This window comes from Hetaerina americana, unplaced genomic scaffold (genome assembly GCF_022747635.1).
Source record: "Hetaerina americana unplaced genomic scaffold, ioHetAmer1.1.p SCAF_4, whole genome shotgun sequence".
Lineage (NCBI taxonomy): Eukaryota > Metazoa > Arthropoda > Insecta > Odonata > Calopterygidae > Hetaerina > Hetaerina americana.
Window position 1 is genome coordinate 53660388 of NW_027286985.1, and position 24695 is coordinate 53685082.

General features: G+C 39.0%; 1 protein-coding gene across 1 annotated transcript in view; it reads left to right on the top strand.

Annotated features, from left to right (window-relative positions):
- The window catches only part of LOC139692210 (serine/arginine repetitive matrix protein 2-like), a 372759-nt gene that overhangs the window by 291591 nt on the left and 56473 nt on the right, over window positions 1–24695 (top strand). Inside the window, exons 11-18 of the mRNA XM_071590276.1 lie at window positions 880–939; window positions 1981–2094; window positions 4616–4810; window positions 8994–9276; window positions 10905–11194; window positions 19474–19659; window positions 21018–21158; window positions 23893–24168. Of these exons, the coding sequence (XP_071446377.1) occupies window positions 880–939; window positions 1981–2094; window positions 4616–4810; window positions 8994–9276; window positions 10905–11194; window positions 19474–19659; window positions 21018–21158; window positions 23893–24168 (1545 nt within the window). The remainder of the gene's footprint in view (window positions 1–879; window positions 940–1980; window positions 2095–4615; window positions 4811–8993; window positions 9277–10904; window positions 11195–19473; window positions 19660–21017; window positions 21159–23892; window positions 24169–24695) is intronic.

A 24695-nucleotide genomic window follows, 5' to 3' on the forward strand; every position in this document is an offset into this window, starting at 1 on the left:
CAATATAATATTTCTCTCTCTCCCTCACTCTATCTAATGTCTAATTATTTGGTGAAATGAGTGACACAATTGAGATCAATTACTTACTTTCATCCATTATAAGCAAGCATATATAGGATAACAAACTGTATGCTTTTCTAGATACAAAATATAATTACAAATTTATAGGAAAATTTTTTGATCCATGAGTTCATAAACACCTTTAAAAACATGCTACGGTCCATTTAATACATCTTTTGTCTTTTTTGTGTGCCATATAGCACAAATAGAGGCTTAAAAATAACAAAAATAAAGTAAGCATTCTCAAAAGGATAGTTCATGTCTGATGATTCCATTAACTTGAATTTTTCCCAAACCTCTTGACCACTGTTGAAGTATTTTAATAAGATGTTAGATGGTTGCATGTAATTTTCAGAGGAACCAAAACTGAACTGTATTTGGTTAAATTGAAATATCCATCATATGAATTATTTCAAATTATTCATTTATATCACTCACATGACTATAATGTGCATAAAACATTGGCTATTTACAGTGATAGGTTTTCTGATTTTATGAGATAATGACTACATTTTATTAGTGTAAAGACAAACTAGGCATTGGATTCGGAGAATGAGCATACTTCTCTTTCCAATTGTCTCAGGCAAAATATTCTGCAGTTTTTATATTTTTCTTTAAATGGAAAAAAAATCTCCGAATTATCAACCTCTATCATAATTAAATACTTTGAAGCAATAGATTCATATTGATTTTTTTCTTTGTTTCTACTCTCACTCTGGATGATAAAGCTTGGTAAGTAAAATTTGTCTGTTTAATATCATCTATACAGTTTAATAATGCTTTTACTTTTCATTTCAATAATCTCCTTATGTTTTTCAGACACAGAAACAACAAACAACAAGTTGAACCGCAGAGACAGTGGTTTGGGTGCATATACAGGTATGTAATTCATTTAATGCTTCGTTAATGAATATGCTTTTGTTCATTTATTACTGAAATATTTGGTGGAGTTACTACCAGCAAATTTATTGGTTTTAAGCTATTAATTATATTATTGTACTTTGTTTTGAGGATTAAGTTCTCTAACAGAGAAAAGAACTCTATGTTTGGGAACTCATTTTATGGGACAGCTTTTATGTTGCTTAATTGCACAAATGCTTAGTTGAAAATTAAACAGTTGGAGAGATTCTGTGATTTATCAGTCAATACATGCAGTCCAGGTGATTTGGGAGCTTTCTTACAGCACAAGAATATCATTTTTTTGCACCAGGTGGTCAAAATTTGTTTAATAGAATGTACACATGTGAACACTTTAATGATCTACTATCACCTGTTTTGCTTTATGCTAACAACACTTTTTTTTGTTAATATCAGGCTACTAAAGGTGTGTCGTATTAAGTCCAAATATATGTAAGAGTGATTAATTCATATTTTATTAAAGATTAACCTTTGTCATAACAAATAGCCTTTTTAATGAAATTTTCACTTTTCATCTTCACTCAATTGTCTTTTAATGTGCACTGCTCAAAATGGTTAATTTAAATTTTGCAATTGTGTAATTACATTTATGTCAACACAATTTTTGCTAGTTCAGTGTGGTTTATTTTAAAGTTAATAGTCACCAGTAGTAAATTTTAACAAATGTGTTACTGTGCCAATACTTGTGAAAAGTAGATTTGCAATTATCATAACCTGCATGCAATAATACTCCCCTCCCACAATGTTGCTTCAGCTGGAGTTGTGAAAATTTTGCAGCATTAAGAGAATGTATTTTAGGTATATGTTATGGTGCATTTATGTTTCCTATTGGGATTTCCTGACTTAATGATTTAAGAAGGGTGAATGGCTAATACAAAAACCCATATCAGTAATGAAATCTCATAATTGGCAGCAGAGTTTTCACAACCCAGCATAAAAATTGCAAGTAATTGTGAATTAATCAAGTACACATGCTTAAATGTTTCTCTTGCTGTGGTATAGAAGAGGAAGACTTGGCTCCTGCTAAAAGCAATTATCACAGCAGATCACAGGATTACTCAAGTGATGACGAGGATGAAGAATATGATGATGAGGAATACGAGGATATTAACAATGGTATTTAACATGGCTAACAATTTAATGGCACTGGCTAAAACATATAATATTTTAACTATTGCAATATCCTATTTCCAGTTAGGATTTTTTGTGAATGTATATGCCTGATTGATATGTAGGTATAATCTATGCTTATCTTTATTTAACTTAGAGAATAGAATTTTAATTCAAGTTTATGCCAGTTTAATATTATCTATCAATCAAGTGATGGAAACATCAGTTACAAATGTAAGAGCATATCAAATTATAAGCACAAATTAATTGATAAAATGTATTTTCTAGTTGCTGGACAAGGGTAAACTTTTGCAGGTGTGAAAAAGAGATGTTAGGAAGTTAAATTCTGTAGATTATTTGATTAATAAATGTAAGCAAATGATTTGGTGGTACACTTTGCATAATAACTAAGAAAAGATTTTTTAATGCATACATAAGTTGACTCAATAGTTTTATAACTGGCTTTTTAACCATGTAATTCCTTTTATTTGTAAGAAGAAATATCCATTAATTTAGCATTGACCTTTTGAACAGCTATCAACTTAAAAATCAGTGAGTTAGTTAAGGCAATTTAGCATTATTTTTTTGGTATAATAAAAATCATAAAACATTAATGGAAGAACATTTTACAAGATAATCCTTCTTTTAAAATGCCCAAAAAACCTGTATTTTTTCTATCTAATATTATGTCTTCAGTGATATGTTAGAGTTTCCTCTGACTACCCAAAGCCACCATCTTTGTGTAGAATGCAATATAATAAAAAATTATACCCATTAACTACAAATAATCACACCCCACCCCTTTATTTTGCCCCCTCATTTCCAAACAGTTTTCATTTTCATTTAATTGACCAAAATTCATTCCATCCTAGCAGTTAATATATTCATCCTGAATTGAATGAAGCTTTGCAGTAATACTTATTATTTTACTTTAGAAAGAAATATTGTCAGCATACTTATTTATTATAATCACAAATTCCTATAGCAATATCAGGAAATATGAAGCCAGTTTATTTTTATTCATACGTATATACTCATACTTGCATAACTTTTATAATTTTTTCCTTTTTCTACTTTCAGTGAAAAAGGTTTTCTAAATTAATTCTTGTGACCTGTCTAATTTTTGGAAATATGACAAAGAAAATTTGAAATCAAATATTGTAACATAGTTTGCATATTGTAGCTGTCTTTTAAACTTAACTAGTTTTAAATTTGAAACATAAAAACCTTTGTGGCTTTAAAGTGGATGGCTGAATGTGGAACATGACTGAAGCTTAAGACTTCTCTCACATTATGGCAATACTCTTCAGAAATGTTTTACCTTAACACAAGGGAAGCATTGTGTCAAAATACTCCACATGCAGCTCCACTTGAAATCCACTAAAGCATAATCTAATTACTGCATAAGCATATGGTCTAAGGTTTGTTTGAATTCATGCAATTGAATTTAGAGATAGGTGAAGTTTATTCCATTATCATCCAAAGAAGCTGAGTGTAATGCTTCGGGAATTGTTGTATATTAATAAATATTATACGAGGGTCATCCGGAAAGTAGTACCCGTTCGTGAAATAAAGACACAAAAGTAAATATTAACAAACATAAAAAATTTTATTTGAAAGAGGATACTTTAAACTACTTCTCAACATAATCTCCAAGCAAATTAAGGCATTTGTCATAACGTGTGACAAGTTTCTGTATTCCTGCTGCATAGTCCTTCGCCGCCAGCTCATTGAGATACGCGAGGGACCCATCTTGCACAAATTTTTGCATAATGCAGATGGTGTTTAACAATTTCATGAACAATTGTTCGAGAAACATTGGGAAAATGCTCACAGATGTCATCAATTGTGACGCGCCGATCGTTCCTCACGAATTCGTCAACTGAGCTCACCAGTTGGTCTGTAATGACAGACGGTCTCTCCGAACGCTCATCGTCGTGTGTGTTCCCCCTCCCCATGTTGAAGTTGCGACACCACCGCCGAACAGACGACTCGTCCATTACATTGTCTCCATACACCTCCTTTAATTGGCGATGAATATCACATGGGCGAACGTTTCTTGCATTGAGGAATTTAATCACTGCCCTCACTTCACAACTGGCGGCGTTCTCAATTTTTTTAAACATTGTAAACAATCACAGAAACAACACAGGCAATGCTAGCGTCACGCAACTTGGCTCAGAGAAGGCAGACAAGCCACTGAAGCTATCTGACCTCGTCCAGCGGCTACTCGCGTCGTCAGCACGTCATGCGGCACGAACGGGTACTACTTTCCGGATGACCCTCGTAGGTGGGTGTAGTCCAATGTTGAAATTTATTCACTGATTCCATTCTATGGAAGCCTTCATAATAATGATTTTATACTTATTAGACATTATTGAATTGGCTTTAATTAGTTTGGTAAATTCCCAGAGATGGTATTAAAGGCCATTGATATCAATAGTTTTTTTAGTTCAATTTTGTAAAATACTTTCTAAATTTCTTTGACCTTCCCTCATTCGTCATTATATCCTATTATAATCGTTAGGTGAGCGATCCGAAACAACGACTGTGAAAGTAACATCTGATGTTATTAAGCGCCCTGGAATTTTGAAGAAGCCCAAAGATAATGAAGTTACCGAGACTTCTACTGCAAAAAGTACAGCTTCTACAATAAGAAGCCAACAAACTGTGTCTGAGAAGTCTTCTGGTTATGCCTCCTTGAAGAAAGATGTGCTAAAATGTAAGTAGAGTATTTTTGTATAGCTGCAAGAAGTTACATATTATATTCCAAGCATAGGTAACGTTTTCATCCAGCATTCCATTGACCTTTTGAGATTGGAATAGTGTGCAACTTATTTTCAATGCATATACTTTTCATTATTTTCAATAAATTATTTAATACTTCTTGTATATGATAGAAGTATATAGATGCTATGTACTTGCATTCATATGTAAAGATTAGATTAATTTTCCCCTTCATAGTGCAAAATATTAATCTAGTAGAGTGCAAACAAAAACATAGGAGTTCAGTTCATTTTGTCAATGAAAGAAATGTATAAATAATTAAATGAGTGAAAATAATATGGTATTTTACTTGGCAGTATGTATTTATGCTTCAGTTTTTTGACAAATGTATTGAAATTACTTTTTCAAACCTGATTAATGGAATAGCTAATGTTGATAAATCATGTAAATGTAAGTGAGAATTGGTATACTTAAGTTAAACACGTTTTTGTTTGAAATTAGGAGTAAACATAGTTTTTTAGGTTGCATATTTGAGATAGTGAAATGATTAAAAAGCAAGTGTAATTTGGCCAAAGTGTTTCACCGAAACTGTAGGGTTTTGGTCGTCGCCAATGTCTTTATTGCAGTTTTTAATCTAATGACCATGTCTAGTTTTCCTGGTTGGCAAAATTTAAATTAATTCTCTAGGCCCACCCACTACATGATCTTGACTCGACCCCCGAAGCTCAAACGGCTCCACTTTCAACTTAGCACCACAGTTCAAGTCATGGAATTATTGCTGGTGAAAAAACGTCATCTTTTTTGCCCGTCAAACAGAAACAGCGGCGGAACCCCAACCGAAAATACCGGACTTGTAGGAACATTCCCATGGAATGGGTTTTCCCAGTTCCCCGTCAGATAGAGCCTCCTGCCGAGCCAGAGCTTTTATTTTCGGAAGTCGCCAAAACTTCAGCTTCCTCCATCTAACGCTAGGGGAGGCCCTAAACGTATAATTTTGCCGCGATTTTTTTAACCGTTTCGCTGCCTCTCCCCTCCCCCCACGCGCAAACCATCACGTCACTGCACTGCACAAGGCCCTCCAATTCCACCCAAGAGTGGGGGTGGATTTTCGAGGAGGCAGGAGTTCGATCGTTAATGAAAATAAAAATAAGCGAACAGAGTTTTTGATTAAATGAACGGCGATTTCGAAGCGGAACTACCCGAGCTGGGCGCCCTCCTCCACCGCCACATCCCCGTGGCCGCCCCTCCCTCCGTCCCTCCCTCCCGCCTCGATCTCTTAACCCTTCCTGGCTGGCTAAAAATAAAGACGAGGGGGTGCGGGCATTGGTCTTCTGCCGGACACGCGCGGAACGTCTTCACTTCTCCTCCTCTCTTTATCTGTCCCCACTCTAAATTACAAATGGACGATTCCGACTATTTTCAGTCGAAAATCGAATTCACTCAAAATTATTTCTCAATGAGTCGGAATTTCGATTCGATGTAACTTGATGATTGCTCGACAGCGTGCGATTCCGATGCCGGCCATGTTCATTTCCATATCATACCGAAATTAGAGACTCCTTGATTCCTTCAAGGCAAAATATGTCTTTTTGTCGTCCGATAAATGGCTATAAATGGCTATTACTATCGCCAGCACTTACATAAAACAATACATGTAATGACATATTTTTCTGAATATCTTATCGTCATGTGATTCGCATCGATTCTTTCCTTTCCGTCTACACTTTACTAACCGGCAAAACTCGGAACCAATCGGTTTGCCTCATGTCGCCCAAAGACGCGATTCGTTGGTTTCTGCGGGGGTGCCCCGCACGAAATTCGTCGCCTGGAGGAAACGAGAGAGGGAGCGCTCGCGAAGAAGATGCGAGCTTCACTTGTTTAATTTTTTTTTCATCACGCGAGAGGAGTGAGAGGGTGTCTCGGGTGAGACGGCACGTAGAGAGCGAGGAGCCAGTTTGCGGGATGGTCTCTCCGTTGAGGGAGTTGCCAAAGAGAAATGAGCCCGCCTGACTCTCTCCGCTCCCTAATCTCTCCCTCTCTCCATGCCCACACGCATTTCGCTCGCTCACGCGTGATCGCTTTCCGCGCCACGGAGCGACCAGACTCCGCGGGGGCGACTCGCTTGGGCGGAGTGGTCGACCGAACGACTCGGCCTCGAGTGACTGACCGTGGTCCCCTGGCCTAGGAATCGGGCGGACGGACTGAAATGTGGGGCGATCCGCGAGGGGTTTGAAAATTTGGCGGGGGAGCCGATTGGAGGCGCGCTCGTCGGGGAGAAGGAGAGCGGATTCGCCCTGATTGCCTCGGTCGGCCCCGACAACTCTTTTGTTTCTGTCTCGCTCTCTCTCTCTCCCCATTCCGTCCACCTCCGCGCTTCGAGACGGGCGCTGGTTTTTTTTGGTCTCCAGCGATGGCATGCGCCGGGTGAGACTCCTTCCTGGTTGTCCACACGACTCTAAGGAATGCCTCCGCGTCGCAGTATGCGACGTTTTTTGTCGTCGTCCCTCAAGCCGAGATGCATCCGGAAGCCGGCATCACCGCATTCATTTCGCGGCTTGGGAACGAACCGGGCTGACGCTGGACCCCGGACGCGACTCGCGTGACGCGGAGCATATTCGACCAGTATGAACTGATTCCTGTAGTGTGTTGACACGTCGGCGTGTCTATTTATCAAGACCCATTTTCCGTGGAGAGTAGGTTTATTCAGATAAATTCCTCATCGTGCCTACGTGTGTTGTGCCTTCTCTGTGAATTTGTGGCAGGTTAAGGACTCTTTGTCGTGATAAAAACAATAGCATTTTCTTGTTTCAGTTTAGATATTTTTCTATTAACTTCCACGAGGGAATGTGTCTGTGTCTTTGGCATAACGGTGTGGGTTTTTTATATTCGCGATAGAAGTGCATTTACCATCGACCGTCAAAGGAACACGTGACTTGTCACGTTGATGAAATCAAAGATGGAATCTCAAAAGGTCGTCATTGGCTCGGCGTTGGTGGCCATCGTGCTCTCAGTAATGTGGACTTGCTACCCCGGGCTGCTAATGTTCCTTTTCGTCATTGCGGTGGTCATATTCCGCCTCATCACGCAAAAATCTCCTCCTCCGGCTCCAGAATGCGAAAAACCACCGTTTGACGAGGCTGAGGTCTCCCCTGACGAAACTGCCACCCTCACCAAACCTGTCGACAGCGAACCCTGTGCCCTCGACGTCTTCAGCGACCACCCCACCCTCCCCCCATTCTCCTTGCCCTCCTTTACCACCATCCTTCCTCTGGGGCACCTAACTCCCTCGGCACCCAGCGACCACCTTGCCATCTTCCCCTCCTACATGGGATTTTCCCCCATGGGTTCCCAGCACACCTTCCCTCCTTCGGACGACACTTGTCCCCTTCGCGCCCTTCCCTTCCTCCAATCCACTGCCACCCCCTCGTCCCCGCCACCCTCTCGAGATGCCTCCTCCCCCTCGTCCTTTCAATCCCTAGAGCGTGAGTTCGACTCCCCTCCGCCCCTGACTTACGTGTCCTACACCACCTCCTACTCCTCTTCCATCCCCGACTCCAGCCAGATTGCGGAAGACGCCCCCGAGTTCCTTGAGGGACACTTTCAGGATCTCTCCGGGGAGTACGTCCCGGACTCGGGATATTACCCCTCCGCCTCTGGCCACGAGGACGCCGGTGACTCGGCACGCGGGGGCGGAGGGGACGGCTACGGCACCGAAGGCCTCTACGACCCCTTTCGGAGGGACTCGAACGAGTCCATCTCGTCTGAGAGTGCTCACTTCGGCCCGGCGACCAAAGTGAGGCGGAGGGTTCCTCTATCCCATCGGCCCCCGCTACCGAGGTGGCGCCCTCCGGAGGCCCCTCCCGGAGAACCCCCGCCCGCCGTCGGCGACGAGTGCTACGTCGACGCACCCCCAGTCCCGCCCCTGCCGGACATGGCGAGGGCCGGCGAGTCGCCGTCCCCTCCCCCGCGGCCCCCGTCCCCCGAAATCGCCTACCCTTCGCGGTACACATTCCGGCCCGTATCCCCGCTCAGACGACCCGCGCCCCACGGTCCGGCCCGCTCCTCCTCCTCGTCGTCCTCCGCCTCCTCCTCGGAGGAGGGTGAAAGGCACGGGCACGGCGAGTCCAACCATCACCTCCTATACCTCCTCTCTCGCCTCTCACGGTCGTCTCCCGCAGGTGTGGATGACTCCGAGGACGCCGCCAACGAAGCGCCCGCAGGCGACAAGAGGAGGCCTACCAAAGGAGCAGGAAGGAGGCCATCGACCGACGCGGTGGACGATGAGTCGCCCGCGACATCGTCCTCGAGGGCGACTTATTCGTCTTACACGACTTCGTCGTCATCGTCTTCGGTGTCGAAATCCGGAGCGGAGTTGTCGGAGAGGAGGAGGTCGTCGAACACGGTGCCGTACACGGTCGAGGAGGTTGATGGAGATTCCAACGACGGCATCGAAGTGATCAGGTAAGCGGTTTTGTTCTACGTAAGGTGGATTGATCATGTCATGACGACATTATCGTAAGCTCGGGATTCACGATTATGAATTTTTCCGCAGAGCAGGGAAAACATTTATAAGTAGTCGTGTGAATTTTCTGTTGGAACCAGGGATTTGCCAGTCTTTTTAAAGTTCGCAGAAACTTTTCATCAATCCGATCATGTTGCCCGTTGGGTTACGTACTCTTCAGCTAACCCAAAGATCACGAGCTCAAATCAGGGTTGGAATTAGAGGCAATTTTTTCTATTATTCTGAGCTTATGGTTTTACTTATTTATCATTTTAGTCGTTGGAACGTATTATAATTGCAATTATCAATATTTACCGCATTTTTTCAATTATATTTGGTAACAAAAGACAGCAGAATTAGCATTTATGAATTTAGAAGCTGACCCAATTTTTGAGATCAATTTAGGTCCAAAAAATCATTATGTTCACGGCAAAATAAGGAAGGCATAATCCGTGACCTTAGGTTTCAGGTTTAATTATAATCTATTGATGATCACACGTTAATGGGGTTTCCTTTCATTTTTGGCACCCAAATGACGCTCTACACACAATTAATCTTCTGAATTGGCCTTAGCGAGGCGGTCGTCATCCTTGAGTTACCAACTCCAATTCGTTCGGGGAACACCATGACGAAACTAAATGTATTCATGAAAACATTCCGATCTTGAGAAGGTTGGCCTGTGAGATGTGATGACCCATATATTCATTGAATTGAAAATCAAGAACAATCTTATCAAGTACTTGCATTAAAGAGTGGCGTAAATTATCATTCTGTGATTTAAAGATTCCCTATGTTTGTTAATTAAGGCTTTGTGTTGAAAGAAGCAGAAACTTATCTCTCGATGGTGGTCATGTTTTTATCTCTCTCTGGAAAAAGGTTCTTGTAATTCAATCCATGGCACAAAATATTCATTTCAAAATATAATTAAGAAATAAATAAGCGTTTTGTTAGCTCTATTAATCAATTGACGTGTTAAGTAGATAATGCCTTCCTATTCCCGTTTCAAGTAAATCCAATATCTTCCTCACATCATCTCAGTGTTATAAAACAATAATAACTATGAAGTTGGAAAATTTTATCATAGCAATGTTAGAAAGGTAAGTTTGACCAATATGCTGGAAATGAGAAATTCTTAAGAATATCAGCCAATTGCCTTCAGAACCGCAACTGAGGCATGAGGAAGACAAAAGGGCAACACAGTTTTTATTTTAACGATAATTCCTTGGTTCACAAGAAAATACCCACAATAACACATACAATTTGTATGTGGGGAGGGGGCACATGTTTCCACGGGGTGGAATTTTCCTCAAATTGATCATTCCGCTTAAAAAAAAATTGATATGCTTCCCACCAATATAGACGCCGGTTTATCACGCGCTTTCATTGTGTAAATTTCGCGTGATTCGGCGTCGAGTCTCGCTCTTTGCCAAAGTAAATGGCGTTGCAATCACGTAGAACGAGAATCGCGTTGCGTTGTTTGTTTATACACCGATGCTGCGCACTTGAAGGAGAACTAAACTCGGTTGTCGCATCTCCCATCGAGGGATCCGCCTCAAATCCGCCACTTCCTCTCTCTCTCTCTTTGCAGATCTCCCTCTGATAGCAGGTGCGAAACTACCACGACCACGGTGACCCGCAAGTACGCCTCATCCAACGATAGCCCCAAAGTTGTGTCCACCACAACCACGGTGACGAGAACTGCGGGTGGCCGACCGGAAGAGGACATCGAGGATGTCCAGGAGACGCGCGTGGTCAAGAAGAAATTCCAGACGGGATCGTCCACATCGTCGCCGGCCGCACCAGCCACGACAGGGTTCTCGCGGGTGGCCAGGGGTGGCTCCGTGAGGGCTCTGTCCCAGAAGTTCCAGCAGGCAGCCGGTTAGTCTGTCGCATGACACCTCTTCCTCTTTTAGCCTTTCAAAAGAAAACTGACGAGGATCCAACCTTGAAAGTCGCCCGTAGTTTATAGGGGAATGGATGCGTGAAATCGGAAGTAATTTGATTAGGGGGATATGCCAAAAATTTAAACAAAATAGATTACAATGACAGATTGGAATAAACCGAGGGCTTAGTTTTACTATTCTCAATGAATTTCGAGGAAAAATATAATTTGTGGGCAACAGTATTATCCTATGAGCCCTTTTTGTAGTTCAATTGAGTTACAAAAGTAAATCACTCGGAGAAAATACGAAATCGGATAAAATTCGGTTTGATGGTATAGAGAGAGGGGTAGGAGCTCTTTGCAAAATCCTGCTCCTTTATGGGCGGAGTTTCTTTTACTTCGGAGAATTTCGTTTAAGAAAGAATGGATGTAAAATAGAAACCTCAAACTACGGGCCTCTTTCATGGTCGACCTCTAACGTTGTCATCAAGTATTTCGTGGTAAAGTGTCTCGTAATATTTTATCGTCCTTTTTATTTTACTCTTCGTTGCCCCATGTGAATGCCATGTGAATCCCATTTCCTGAATTTCTCACTTCCCTCGGACGTCGAAATTTTCGCACTTGCGAATTTCTGGAAATTGGCGGGACGAAAATATCCCGCTCAGGATTTTGACGTTGATCCAAAGAAGCATATGCGTTGTATGTACCCGCAGAGCGGCCTCGTCAATTCGTTTCCCTCAAAATGTAATTCCATCTCATGCTCCACATCTGAACCGTGGAAATCAAATTTTCAAGGCGCAATAGGGAATGGGTGCCGCCAATATTCATCCGTTCGGCGGCAGGAATGCGTGACTGTCGTCGATGGAGTGGATTGTTTTCATTATGGAGAAATAGTTTGTAACCAATGGGCTATAAAATTGACTCTGCTACTACATTTATGTGTGTATTTGTGTGAAAAATATTATTCCCGCTTTAAGAAAAAGCAAATATCTTTATTGCTAACTTAGTATTATTATTTGGAGTTCTTTTACCATATTCATAACCTAGTTCTGCTAACTCAAAAAATGTGCGCGTGTTGGTGGTGGAAAGTGATCAATTAATCTCCTTATGACAACCTTTAAATATATCCATATTCAATATAAATATTGCCAATCAAACTTCGTTTTGCTTCTGTTATTTAAATAGTCACAGTTTTATTCTCATATTGATGTACTGTCGCTTTTTGTGTTATGAAAGAATTGTAAACTGGTAAATCTTCTTACATTTTTTCGGTTACAGCCAGAATATATTATCAAAAAACTGTTACGTAGATTTTTCTAAATGTTTTTGAAGCACTTACACGAATGACTTAACACTGGCCTAAATATACTATAATATTAGGCAGATAAGTCAAGGGGTATGTATAGACACAATTTCCTTCACTGAAGAGACTTCTTTTTGAGCCTGGAATGATTATCCCTTAGTATTGAATTCTTTCAGCCAGTAAATGTGTAGAATGAAGATCGACAAAATCACTTATATTAATCTAGCTGAAAAAACTATTTATGAAACATTTTTTGTACCTTCTGAAGTTATGTCAATCCGGATTTCATTTTTAATAAGAATATATCTGAATGTAATAATGGTAAGTATATGGAAACAGTTTTGTGCTCCTTGGCCTCGGATTTTATTTTATGAAAACTTACGGCAGACGGGAAGTATTTTTCTGCAAAACTCTGCTTATTTTCAGTTTATTGCGTATTTAATATGTATTCCAAACACTTTTACCAACTTCATCACCCATCTTGATGAAATTTGAGGCCTCTATGTACGATAAGCCATTGGTCGCGGAATCTACCAGGCTAACTCTTTAACTACTTGAAATAAATTGTGTTGGAAAAATGAATGTTTAAAGTAACTGGCAGAGCATTATTTTTGAACGCAAATTCATTACAGGTTTCATAAAATCTGTAAAATATTTATAATAATTTGGTATATATGCCAATGAGCAGGCAGGATTAGACGTAAATTGTGCCACGTAGGTACGGCTCTTCGGAAATTATCGTTTTACTTCCCCTCAATGAATTTTTTTTCCTTTCTAGGTCTTGAACATAATATCTTATTTTTTCGTGTAAATAGTGACGCCTGAAACATCAAGTTTGTTTCTCTTAAAAAATAGGATTTGAACCCACCGTGAAAACCTGTTCCCTTGCCAAATTACGCTGTGATCTTGCCAAATTATATTTTGATCCGTCTGGGGAAAAAGTAGCTTTTCGGTTTGAACCTCCGCTCATAAACACGGTTTTTCCCGTGAAATACACAACATTTTAATGTATCCATAGGTTTATTTAATGTATGGCCTATCTTAAATTTAGGAGTTACTGAAAGTAAAAATCTGGATTTCTCATATAGCATCGTGTTTAAGTTGAAGGAAGGGTTGTAAGCTTTAGTAGTATTCTCCACAAAGGCATCTCATGTTCTCGTATTTTTTCCCATGTCACATATGAGCACTATTTGGATTTAAACCGCTGATGATACTGATACATTTGAAAAGTAATGGCTTTCAATCAATTTAAACTTTCAATTCAAATTTTCAATTTGCGATGCCAGAGGAGTTATATCTCTTCAAACAAATCATTTGATCTGTTCGATTCAAACAAATTGTTTGATCTGTTTATCAATCAAATCTGTTTATGTTTCGCAAGTTTATAGCCAGTATAAAAAAAATCCTACAAAAATTTGACACAACTTTGCCGTTGGATAATGTTTAATTTAGCAGTTAAAATTACTTTTTAGTCAATATTTTCTTGTGAACAGTAAATCCATTTTTTATTTAATGCATAAGATACTGTTAAAACAACAATAATGTCGTGTTCCTTGAACAAGGACCTCGGGAAACATTCAAATTTGTTTTGTTCATTCATGCATAGCTGTTATTGCTCCATTATCGAGATATGTCCAGGTTTTGTACTTACGTAATTTATATACTTATGTATAGAGTAGTACAAAACATTATACAGTTTATCCTGGGTTATTTTTGCGATAAAAGGAATTTGTGTTCTATATATTTTCATGGGAAGTCAACCAGAAAATAGTAAATGGACGAGTAATCGTTCACATCGAGATCACCACGAGGAACATCATATTTATCCCTGTGTATATATCATTTACATTTTCATTTTCAATGAATCATGATACCATATAATTTCTACTTTTTCAAGATGAAATTAGTTCCAGTAAAAGTTGAATTTCTCTTTACTCACCATCACCTTTTCATATCAACTTTTCGAAAAATATTATTTTTGCGCTTTGAATAGGTAGGTCTATACAAGTATAATCGTTCCGCGCGCGTCAGCGTTCAAGCAATTTATTTTATGTTCATTGTCCGACAGAAACTCATTCCCTCCAGTTGTTGTTAGCAGCGAAACACGATCCATTGGAGGAAGGAAACTCTTCTCGCGACTAGTCAGAAAGTATTTGGGCTGACTCCATTTGGAACCGTCGTCGATTAATAGGAACGCATAATGTCAATGTCGGTTCTATTTCTAGTCTCCGAGGTGCCCTTAGCTTAGAGATACATTTGCATTTCGGATCACGTTGGAGGACGATCACAAATGACCTTATACTCCCTTTTCGGCCTCAGAAGGATATCGGCTCTGAATCTGGAAATACATAACCACACGATTTTTTTATATCATGTTATTTTGTAGTATTCGCAAATCCTGACCACTGTAATGACTCGCAGTTGGATGCAGATATTTGCTTCATCTCTGCCCGCCCTTGGGTGAATTATAGATCACTTAGTTAGATTGTAAGTCTCTCAGTTCGTGATCGATATGGTTTTCCTTCTCCTCGCCAGTTCTTGTTGATATACAGCAATCGATAACCATGAAATTGAAAATAAGATGGTTAGATATACGATATTATATTAGTAGCAATGTTAAGAATAGATGCATTCAATATCTTTATAATACCTTCACCCAGAGTTCTTTGTTTCCCGGGACAAATGATCATTGGAATATGTCTTATCATTCATAAGAACAGTTGCTTGATATTGGCAAAAATAATTACTTATTAAACTCATAAATGTTTCAATAATAAGGGATAACCTTTACCGAGTCCAAGATGTTATGCCCATCCACTTAGCCATAAAATATTTGATAGACCCAGTGCGTGGAAAATGAATAAGCCGCTGGAGACTTAATGCCCTAATAGGTTCTTGAAATTTTATAATGTGAAAGGGTTTTGCCAAAATTTTTCCTTTGACGTGAAAATAATTACTACTCTTGCTCACAGACTTATCTTATGGAGAGCCAATATTAATGTTCAACTCATTTTGACACTTTTTCTGTGCTTGTCAGTAGCGTATCGGTCTTAAGTACCTTCACTTCATAAACACTAGAGCTAGAAAATCTTGATACATAAATAACCATAATTACTTTCATAAAAATGTGATTAAAGAAAAAATTATTACCTATTTTATTAATTTGGCAGAGACACACACCGTTACTTCAAATGCTTTATCTTCGGGTAAAGGAGTGTGAATGAACAGTCACAGGTTACTCGGGCAAAAGTCGTCGTTCATCTTGCCAGCAGAGTAAGGTACTTAGGGCATTAATTTTTCGCAAAACGCCGCGTCGAATCTCAATCAGCTGTCCCCTTCGTTCTCTCCAGTCGCCTTCCTCGCGCTTTCCTTTCCCCCGTGACGAAAACGTCGACATTTGTCCCCATTCCGCCGCCCGTCAAAGGAAATTTTTGACGGAGTACATCTTCCCTTTCAGACCCGGAAGAGTTAAGAGAGGGACGGTGGGGAATGAGGCGAGGAGAGAAGTAAAATTAAATGAGGTCACTCGAAACAATAACGGTAAAACAATGACAAAACACGCGATGATCTCCTTTTTTTCTAGGGCGAAATCCCCTCTCGGAACTATGCCCATTGGGATGAATCCGTCCAAACTTTTCCGCAAAACAGTTTTTGTCCGCCGCTTTGGAATGCCGAAGAAAGAGAATCTCGTAGAGAAATTGTCGGGCCAGTAGGATAGTGTTACCGTGTTAAAAATTCATGGATAAGAATTGAAAAACATCCTCATCAAGACGGTATAAAATTTAAATTATCCGCAAGTTAAGTATACCTGATCTTTGTATATTCGGCATTGAACATTCGTGAATTTGCGTGAATCAAAACTTATATTTCATTCTCGCAGTCCGCTGATATGGATGGAAAACGCTCGAATATTGTGGCCAAAGTTTCAGGTATGACAATAGGGAAGGTAGTCGTAGAGAAACAATGCATTGCTTAGGTGCAAATATTCAAGCGTTTTATTTCATGCTTAGCAAATTTTATCTTTGCCAAATATTCGCGTGAACATTTTTATCCAGTGAAATTTTTAATTAAGAAAAACTTCTCACGAATTTAGGAAAGGCCTAACGAGACCATGGCAGGAAATTAAATTCTTGGAAAATCCTTGCATGCTTAGCAAAAAGTACTTCCTAGGTCACTCTCTCCACCACTTCCGAAGCATATTGGCCTTCGTTCAGGCCGTTTTGGGTGCGCAAGTCGCAAGGTGATACCTGGAGTCAGGGTTCGCCGCGTAATAGTTACGTATTTCGGAAAACTTCGGAAGTCACTCCCACAAAAGGAGAGACTAAGAGGCTAGAATAGACGGTAGCATCAGACAAAGGAAAAACGAACACTCTCAGTCGGACGACGGTCTCAGGCGAGAGGCGTGCGTGCGTTTGCCACCCATCGCACAGCAACCCCCCCCTCTACCCCTCCCTCTCTCCCCCACAATTCCATCCAGTGCCAAAGCGCCACCCTTGCCGTACTATTTCCATCGCGACTCTACCACAGTGAGTGAAAGAGAAAGAAAGAAAGAAAAAGCAATAGGCGAGTGGAAGAAAGAGGAGATGGAAGTGGTGTGGGGTAGGAGAGAGCAGAGGGTGTGGGAGGGGACGGAAGGAATCCTCGAAAGAGATGCAGGGTTAAGAACCGAACCGATGAGCGAGAAAGGGAGCCTCGTGTATCGAATGTTACGGCCGTATAAATCGGATATGTGGAGTGTTTTGGGGGAGAGTAATCTTCACTCCGATCCGACGGCGCACTTTGCCATTCGCTCTCCACCGGGTGTGAACGACCTCCTTGACGAACCGACCGGCCTTTGAAAATATCATGCGGAGGAGTAATGCAACACGGCGGATGGGTTCGAAGTTCTTTGGCCGGAGTCCGTGCTCTCGGAGAAATTTTCTCCACCCCCTTCGTACTATGTTGCGGGACGAATTTGGTTGACATGGGATCATTCAAAGTGCAAGGGAACGCTGTGTCGTTAAGCGTTCCCATAATTTCAGTCTTAATTAACGCGTTGGACCCTAATCGCAAAAGTGAATGTTTCCCGTGTTCGCCACTGAGAAGATATTCGTTTATGAAGCCAGACGAGACGTCTTTGGCGTAAGTTTCATGCGATGTATAACATGAGATGAAATGGAGAGTTCACAGTTATCAATATAGACTACTTGGTTTATCAATAAATGAGGAAATTAATAGTATTTTGTGTGATTGACAATATTTTATAATATTTTTCATGTGAAATGCAATCATTGTATTCTTTGATGTCTCGCATTGTCATATCAAACAAGTTTACTTGAAATTACAGTCAAATTCTGATTCTACTCCTCGCGTATTCCACACCGCCTGGGATATTAATTCTTCAATAGAATTTTTAAATAAAGTAAGGTCTGTTTTTGAGTGCATTTTTGTTTTTAGGCCTCATTGTCTAATTTTTTCCCATTGATTCATTCAATTATGTATCTATCAATGGATCTATCTTCATAAAAGGAATGTTGTTGTGCCTCAATCAATATTTACCGACAGAAAAATTTTAATAGAAAATCAGTAAATTCATATGAATCCGCGTTTAGACGCCGCGAATCCTTGATATATGTATAATCATTCCAAAAATCGTTAAGAAATAAAGTCGATAGCCAATAAAAGGATCTGATCATATTTGATAAAGTGAAAAAAAAAATTTCATTCTCCGCTTTAGACGTAAGCCTCGTAAGAGAAGTAAGAATAAGAGAGGACGCCAACATAGGAATCACATTGTAACACGTTAACACCGATTTTTTCTCCAAATTTACTCCACCTACTTAAGTCATGGCAGTGGTTGGTCATCAGACATGCTGGCCAGTATTTAGAGCGTTTCACTTTCGAATATTATTTCGTAAAAACTGGGTCACCGAAGCATCGGAGTGAAATAGTAATTAATTTGTTTCGTTCCATACTCGTCTCACAGGGGAAAACCTCAGTTAATTGATGGTATTTAAATTCGAAATGACCCCAATACGTTACTGTTTGTATATTTTTGATTATTGAGTAACAGTTCAACAATTTTCCACATCAGCTTTGCATTCCTACCTGTGTATCTCCTAGCTTAGTACATGTCTCTTTGGTGAAGTGAATATTTTTTTAGCTAATACATGTTTATTGCCCGTTTTGTGTTTTTTTACTTGTGTGAATGTTGATATTTTCAGTGCTGTGCCCCTATAAATGTTACTTTAACTGTGAATTATCCTTGCATTAACAGTTGTCATGCCAGATTTGTAAATTGCGTGTTGCTTTAGTGTCTACCTTAGTATGGACCCACATATTGCAATTTTTATTACGTTTCTGCCATTTTCGGGACGGAAATATTGTACCGTGGTCCCATTATTGCAGCTACGCAATATCTGGTCAAATATTTCGACATTTATCGTGGGATGAGTATTGTTGAAAATTTTAATTGAAGAGTGTCACTTAAACACCGGTCCAGTTGAAACCTTTGGTATTATTCCTCTTGCATCCCATTTAATTACTCGAATCGCATTGTCACTTTAAATTTATGAGTAATGTTAATTTGGGATGCTATTACTAAAGATCAAATAATTTTCCAGAATGCAAGTAATTATGTCTTTCAGAAAAATCAATGAAAACTAGATATAATTGGTTTAACGATTCTAAATTTTAATATAACCATGTTATTAATGCTTACCAACCTTCCAAAAATTGCTTAATATTATAATCTTAATATTTTTATCAATTATGATGTACAGCAAAACTTTTGAAATATATTATTAATAATTTTTGCCTGCTTCAATCCCACAAGTTCACACACTCGTGGAACTTGGCCAAACCTTGCATCTTTTTTTCATGCTGCTTTGGTTCTCACCCATTTATCAGCATATTTCTTATCGAGCATGAGTCTTTGCCATGAGAGATTACTAATCCTTTGGTGTGTTAACTCAATAACAACAATTTGGACAGCAGAAGCGGCTAGCGGCGTGCCTGATTCACCCTCCCGAGCGTACCCTAAGGCCGGGCTCATCTTCCGCACTGCAAGCTTCCGGCAACAGGGTTCCCAGCCAACCCCTCCCGCCTCTCCCATGTCTCCCTGCCACTCCTCCTCCTCACCCGCCATCCCATACTCTATGGCCACCAACGGGCACTCAGGTAATTGGGCATCGTGTCCTCTACTCTGTCCTCTTTGGCAGTCTTTAGGCGGTCAGATTGGCACCGTCAATACTCAATAAATGCATAACTCTCAGCGAGCCGCCAAGGTTATTCTGTGGCTTTTCAATCTTCAGTCTTTGCGTTCGCCCGAACGCAAATGAGGAAGGTCATTGCCTGTAGAATAAACGGCCTTTAGAAAATGTAACATTTTGAGCTTACGCCAATTAATGAAAGAGGTGAAATGATGTAGATGCAAAATTTGAATATATTCACAGAATTCAACTTGGTCCTATTCGCTAAGCTTCTGTTCTGGTTGATGTAAAAATTGTATACATGTATTAATTGGTGGTTGGGCATTTCCACAAAAGCTTCATTGTTACTTTATCGAATGTCAAGTGCTAATATTTTTTCACATAACTTTCAATTATTATACATTAAAACTATTATAAAAATTGTATTATTTCTTGTGTAAACATTACCATTTCTTATTTTATTCGATTATTTTTCTGAGATCACGAGATATTTCCTTGACTTAAAAATTTTATCCTATCAAAAATGTTGGAAGGATTGATTATTTCCCTGAAAAACGAATTTCTCCAAAATATTAAGATAACAAATTCAGACGAAGTGCCCGCGCGTTTTTTTTTAGCTCTGTGTGAATAAACATTTTTTTATTATAAACATTATTTTTCAAGCAAGGCTGACGTTTTTAATGGACATAAAGGTCAACAAATTTGAATAAGATTCAAAACCTTATGTTGACTAGAATCATGTCGTTATTTTTCAAGTTATTGGTCAAAATGCGATCCTTTTCAAATTAGTATCTAGGATCGATTACCATAGTGTTTCTCTTGGGTATGTTCAATTAAACTAATTTCTCTGACCTTCTAACAACTGTTAGTTCAAAAAGGAAATAATTTCTCATTTCATTGTTGGCCCAATAATGAGTCACAGTTGATAAAACAATTGCCTCATCACTAGTGATAAATGGTTGATGAAATAGAGACGCGTGAACATTTAAAATGAGTAACCTATCAATGAGTAACTATCCTTTGTCATCACCTACTGCTCCCCGTAGAGCCTCCACGGTAGGGTCACCATCACGGATGGGGCAGTTCGATGGTGCGCTTGAAGTAGCATCGTTCGGAAGATATTTTTCATAGAATGGAATTACATAAGGATGGTTTTGATGACATTTACGGTTTTTAAAATTACGATCCCTCTGATTGAAGTGACCAATGGGATGTGGTCGCAACCCATTGTAAATAAAACATTTAACATCGAACTGCTCTGGTCCCGGATGATTTTTCAATCTTCGCATGCGAGGGACGTAATTCAATGTGCAATGACTTTTCCAGGAACGAAGACTGTGTCTGGTGAGGTGATCGAGAGGAGAGCGGTGACGAGCACCGTGACGAGGGGCATGGCAGCGAGTCAGAAGGACGAAGTTGGCGCAGAGAATACGGGGCAGCTGAGGCGGCGCTCCGTGGAAAACGATAGTAAGTAAACATGGTCGTCTCCCAGCCTTCTAAGAGGTGATGGAACGGGCTAATGCCACGTCTCACCCACGCCTCCTCATCCTCTACTCTCGCGAAACGAATATAAGTTTTAAATAACTTCGAAAAATATTGTAAATTTCAAATAAATATATATTAATCTATTGCTATTTTTTATAAAACATTCTCGGAATAGGCGAGAAAATTCCTTAAGATATCTTGAATTCCCGGTATCCGTTGAGTGAATTCGTCGAAAGATAAATATTATGATTTTTAAATGCATCTAATGATGTTCACGCAGTGAAATGTGTTTTTTCGAGAATTTTTTATCAAAAAATATAATAATATGAAGCAAAACTGCATTTAAAAAGCTACGTGAAAGATTCCTGTTAGGAATTGCTAAGCTCTTGGAAATGAACAACTTAAACTCTTCAAGCCTTGGATTCCAGGTTTGTTCGGCTAATTATTTATTCCTTTGAAATGAAATTTTAGCAAATATTTGTAAATGCCTCTACAACAAATTATGCTTTCAGATTTATGTTCTAAGGCGTCATTTTGTGGAAATTCCCATTTTAAGAATAAAATTGTATTTGTATAGTCCACTTTTTGGATAATTTGATCTACATATACAAATATATATATATATATATATATATATATATATATATATATATATATATATATATATATATATATATATATATACATACACACACACACACACATATATATATATAAAATAAATGTGTGTGTGTATATACTATATATATATTGAGAATTTCAGATTAACTTTACTAGGTTTTGACAGTTTTGAATTTGATGGTCAAATTGACAGCAAGTTTCGGAACCTGGTCGGACAATAAAAAGTTTTACATGTTTAATATAACTTTATAATATGTGTAATTATATATATTTTTTGGAAGACAAATGCACGTTACTTATCGTAAACTTCACTAAATTTTGGCATTAAAAGAATTATGACATATTTTAATACTTATATGGCAGTTCGACGTTCGTTTTCCTGTTCTAAGTTTTTCCTTTTTTTCCCTTTCCATACTTCATATATAGTATCCGTCCGTTTATGTAAAAATGATAATTGTAAATGATGCCGTTTCACAATTTGAGTTGCGTATGCTTACGATCATTTTAATATCCGAAGATAATAAACAGGTATTTTTGCGATAGATATTTTACCGAAATTTTTTAACGGCTATGTTTTCATTTTCCGATAGTTATAACGCACCAATCCGATAATAATCCGAATGTGTCAGAATTTTAAGTAAATTTGGAAAAGTTAGCAAAGGATTAATAAAATTCGTAGTCCAAAACAATGTACGGAATAAAAAAATAATGCTATTTCAAAATAAATATTTGCATGGACCTATAAACTTTAAACTAATATACATACTGAAGATATTATCCCTAGATTGTATAATATTTTAGGAATCTAAATAGACCAGCCAACATCCATTTGCCCGTCGGCACTGGTTAACGATCCCAGGAGCTTCTTTCCAGCTTTAGATCTGGGCGTGGGATGCACTTGGCTGCGAACCAAACACTTCTGAAATGAAGATAGCGCATGCGGTTTAAGATTTCAGCGTTACATTTTATGAAATTACATTCTTTTTTTTTTGCTTTACAAAAATTAAATATACTGAGGTAATGCGTCATTGGAAGTTCTTATTTACCCCTTTCACGCATTTTATATTCTTCTATAGATCAAATCAAATGATCATATTCTGCTCACTATCGTCTCCGTACATTAGGATCTGCTAATAATTATTTGACGTTTGGCATTGATTCATAAAATAGTCGTAGCATTTCTGAAAACTTGATATTTTTGAAAAGACTTAATGTTAGCATTAATGTGGTTACAATTAGTATTACTTTACGTAAAGCAAGATGTGTTCAGAGTGTTTACATGCTCAATGGTCGGTTCTCAACTGTTTCATTCTAAGTCATTTCCTCTTATTATAAACTCGTGGATTAGCTTTTTTCCCATCTCTCTTAATTTTATCTCATTTATATATCCCTAGGCTTTTTACCTTACTGTTTTCCCTGCATTTTATATAAATTCAGACATTACCCTCGATGGGCTTTGTCTAGGTCTACTCCGGAAGCGATAGATTCCAATACAATAGATTTAGAATCCACTTTTGGTGCAATTGAGTTTCATTTATTTTCCCTTAGATTCGGAATGTAATGCTTGTATCCCGACTCCGAATCCATTTCGGTTACCCTAACATTGAATGCTTGTGTTTTTTCAGAATATTTAAACTTATTAATTTATTCCTCCGCATCATATCTATCCAAAATGATATTGTTAACAATATAGTGGATATGTTCCGCCAGTCATGCATCAAGATAGCGTGATTATATATTTAAATATTACTTATCGATAGATTTGAAATCGGAATGATGCCAACCCATTAAAGTAATGCAGTCAGTATCATATATCATAGGTAATCGCTGCAGTGCCTTGACCCTGAAATATCTTTTGATATTTGTTTGTGGAGGGCATTATCATTTTATGGTTCAGTGTTTCTCCTTATGGTTCAACGTGCATTTCAAAGTGAATAACACATAAGTTACAAAATAATTTGAGCACAGCCAACCACAAAAACTAAACTCGGCTCATTGGAGTCGGTGTGGAAAAATTACGTGGAGCATCGCTCGATTTTGTTCTGGAAACCAAATCACGAACTCTGCCTCACACACCTCTTCTCTGTTTTTGCAGGAGGTAGTCCTCTCACTACGACGAGGAAGTCGGCGGGGGAGATGGTGACCAGCGTCTCTTCCACGTCCTCTTCGCGGGTCCGGCAAATGTCTGACGGCGACGATGACGACGAGGATTATCGTGGAGGAGACGGTGTGGTCACCGTGGAGCGGAGGACCATGGTGGTGACCAATGGGTCCGCGGGCAGCGGCAGTCACGGGCGCTCGTTCCTTGGCAACCAGAGCAAGGTGACCGGGGTCCAGGATGTGCTCAGCCGTATGCGAGAGGCGGACAACGGTGAGTCCCGGAAAATTATATCAAGCCATTTAAAAATTTCAAGCTCAAACACGTTTGCGCCTAAGATAAAATAATTTTATAATTTTATTTGCTCTCAAGCAAACATTCATTTAAATATTACATTTCATTTGAGGTATATGGCTAATATAATAGTATATGGCCATACTTATGTGAAAACGAGGGAAAAAAAGGGTAGCAAGTGATTTGATACACCTTACGTAATTTGAAATATCATCACAAAAAATGGAGGATGTTAAAACATTACGAATTAATTGTTTGCACTACGTGTTGTTTGATTGAACTGATTCGAAAATAACCAAATTTTCTTTATAAAATTCAGGAATACACATAACTGAACCGAATTAATTAAATTAAAGTATAAAAAAACAAAAATTGAATAGTGACATCATATAATAAACCATAGAGAGGAAGAAATAAATAGAATTTGAGAAAGATGAGTCGGCCTTATATGTCCTCCCATTAATGTTAGCATCAATAGCAACTTTGGAATGTTGAAGGCTATAATT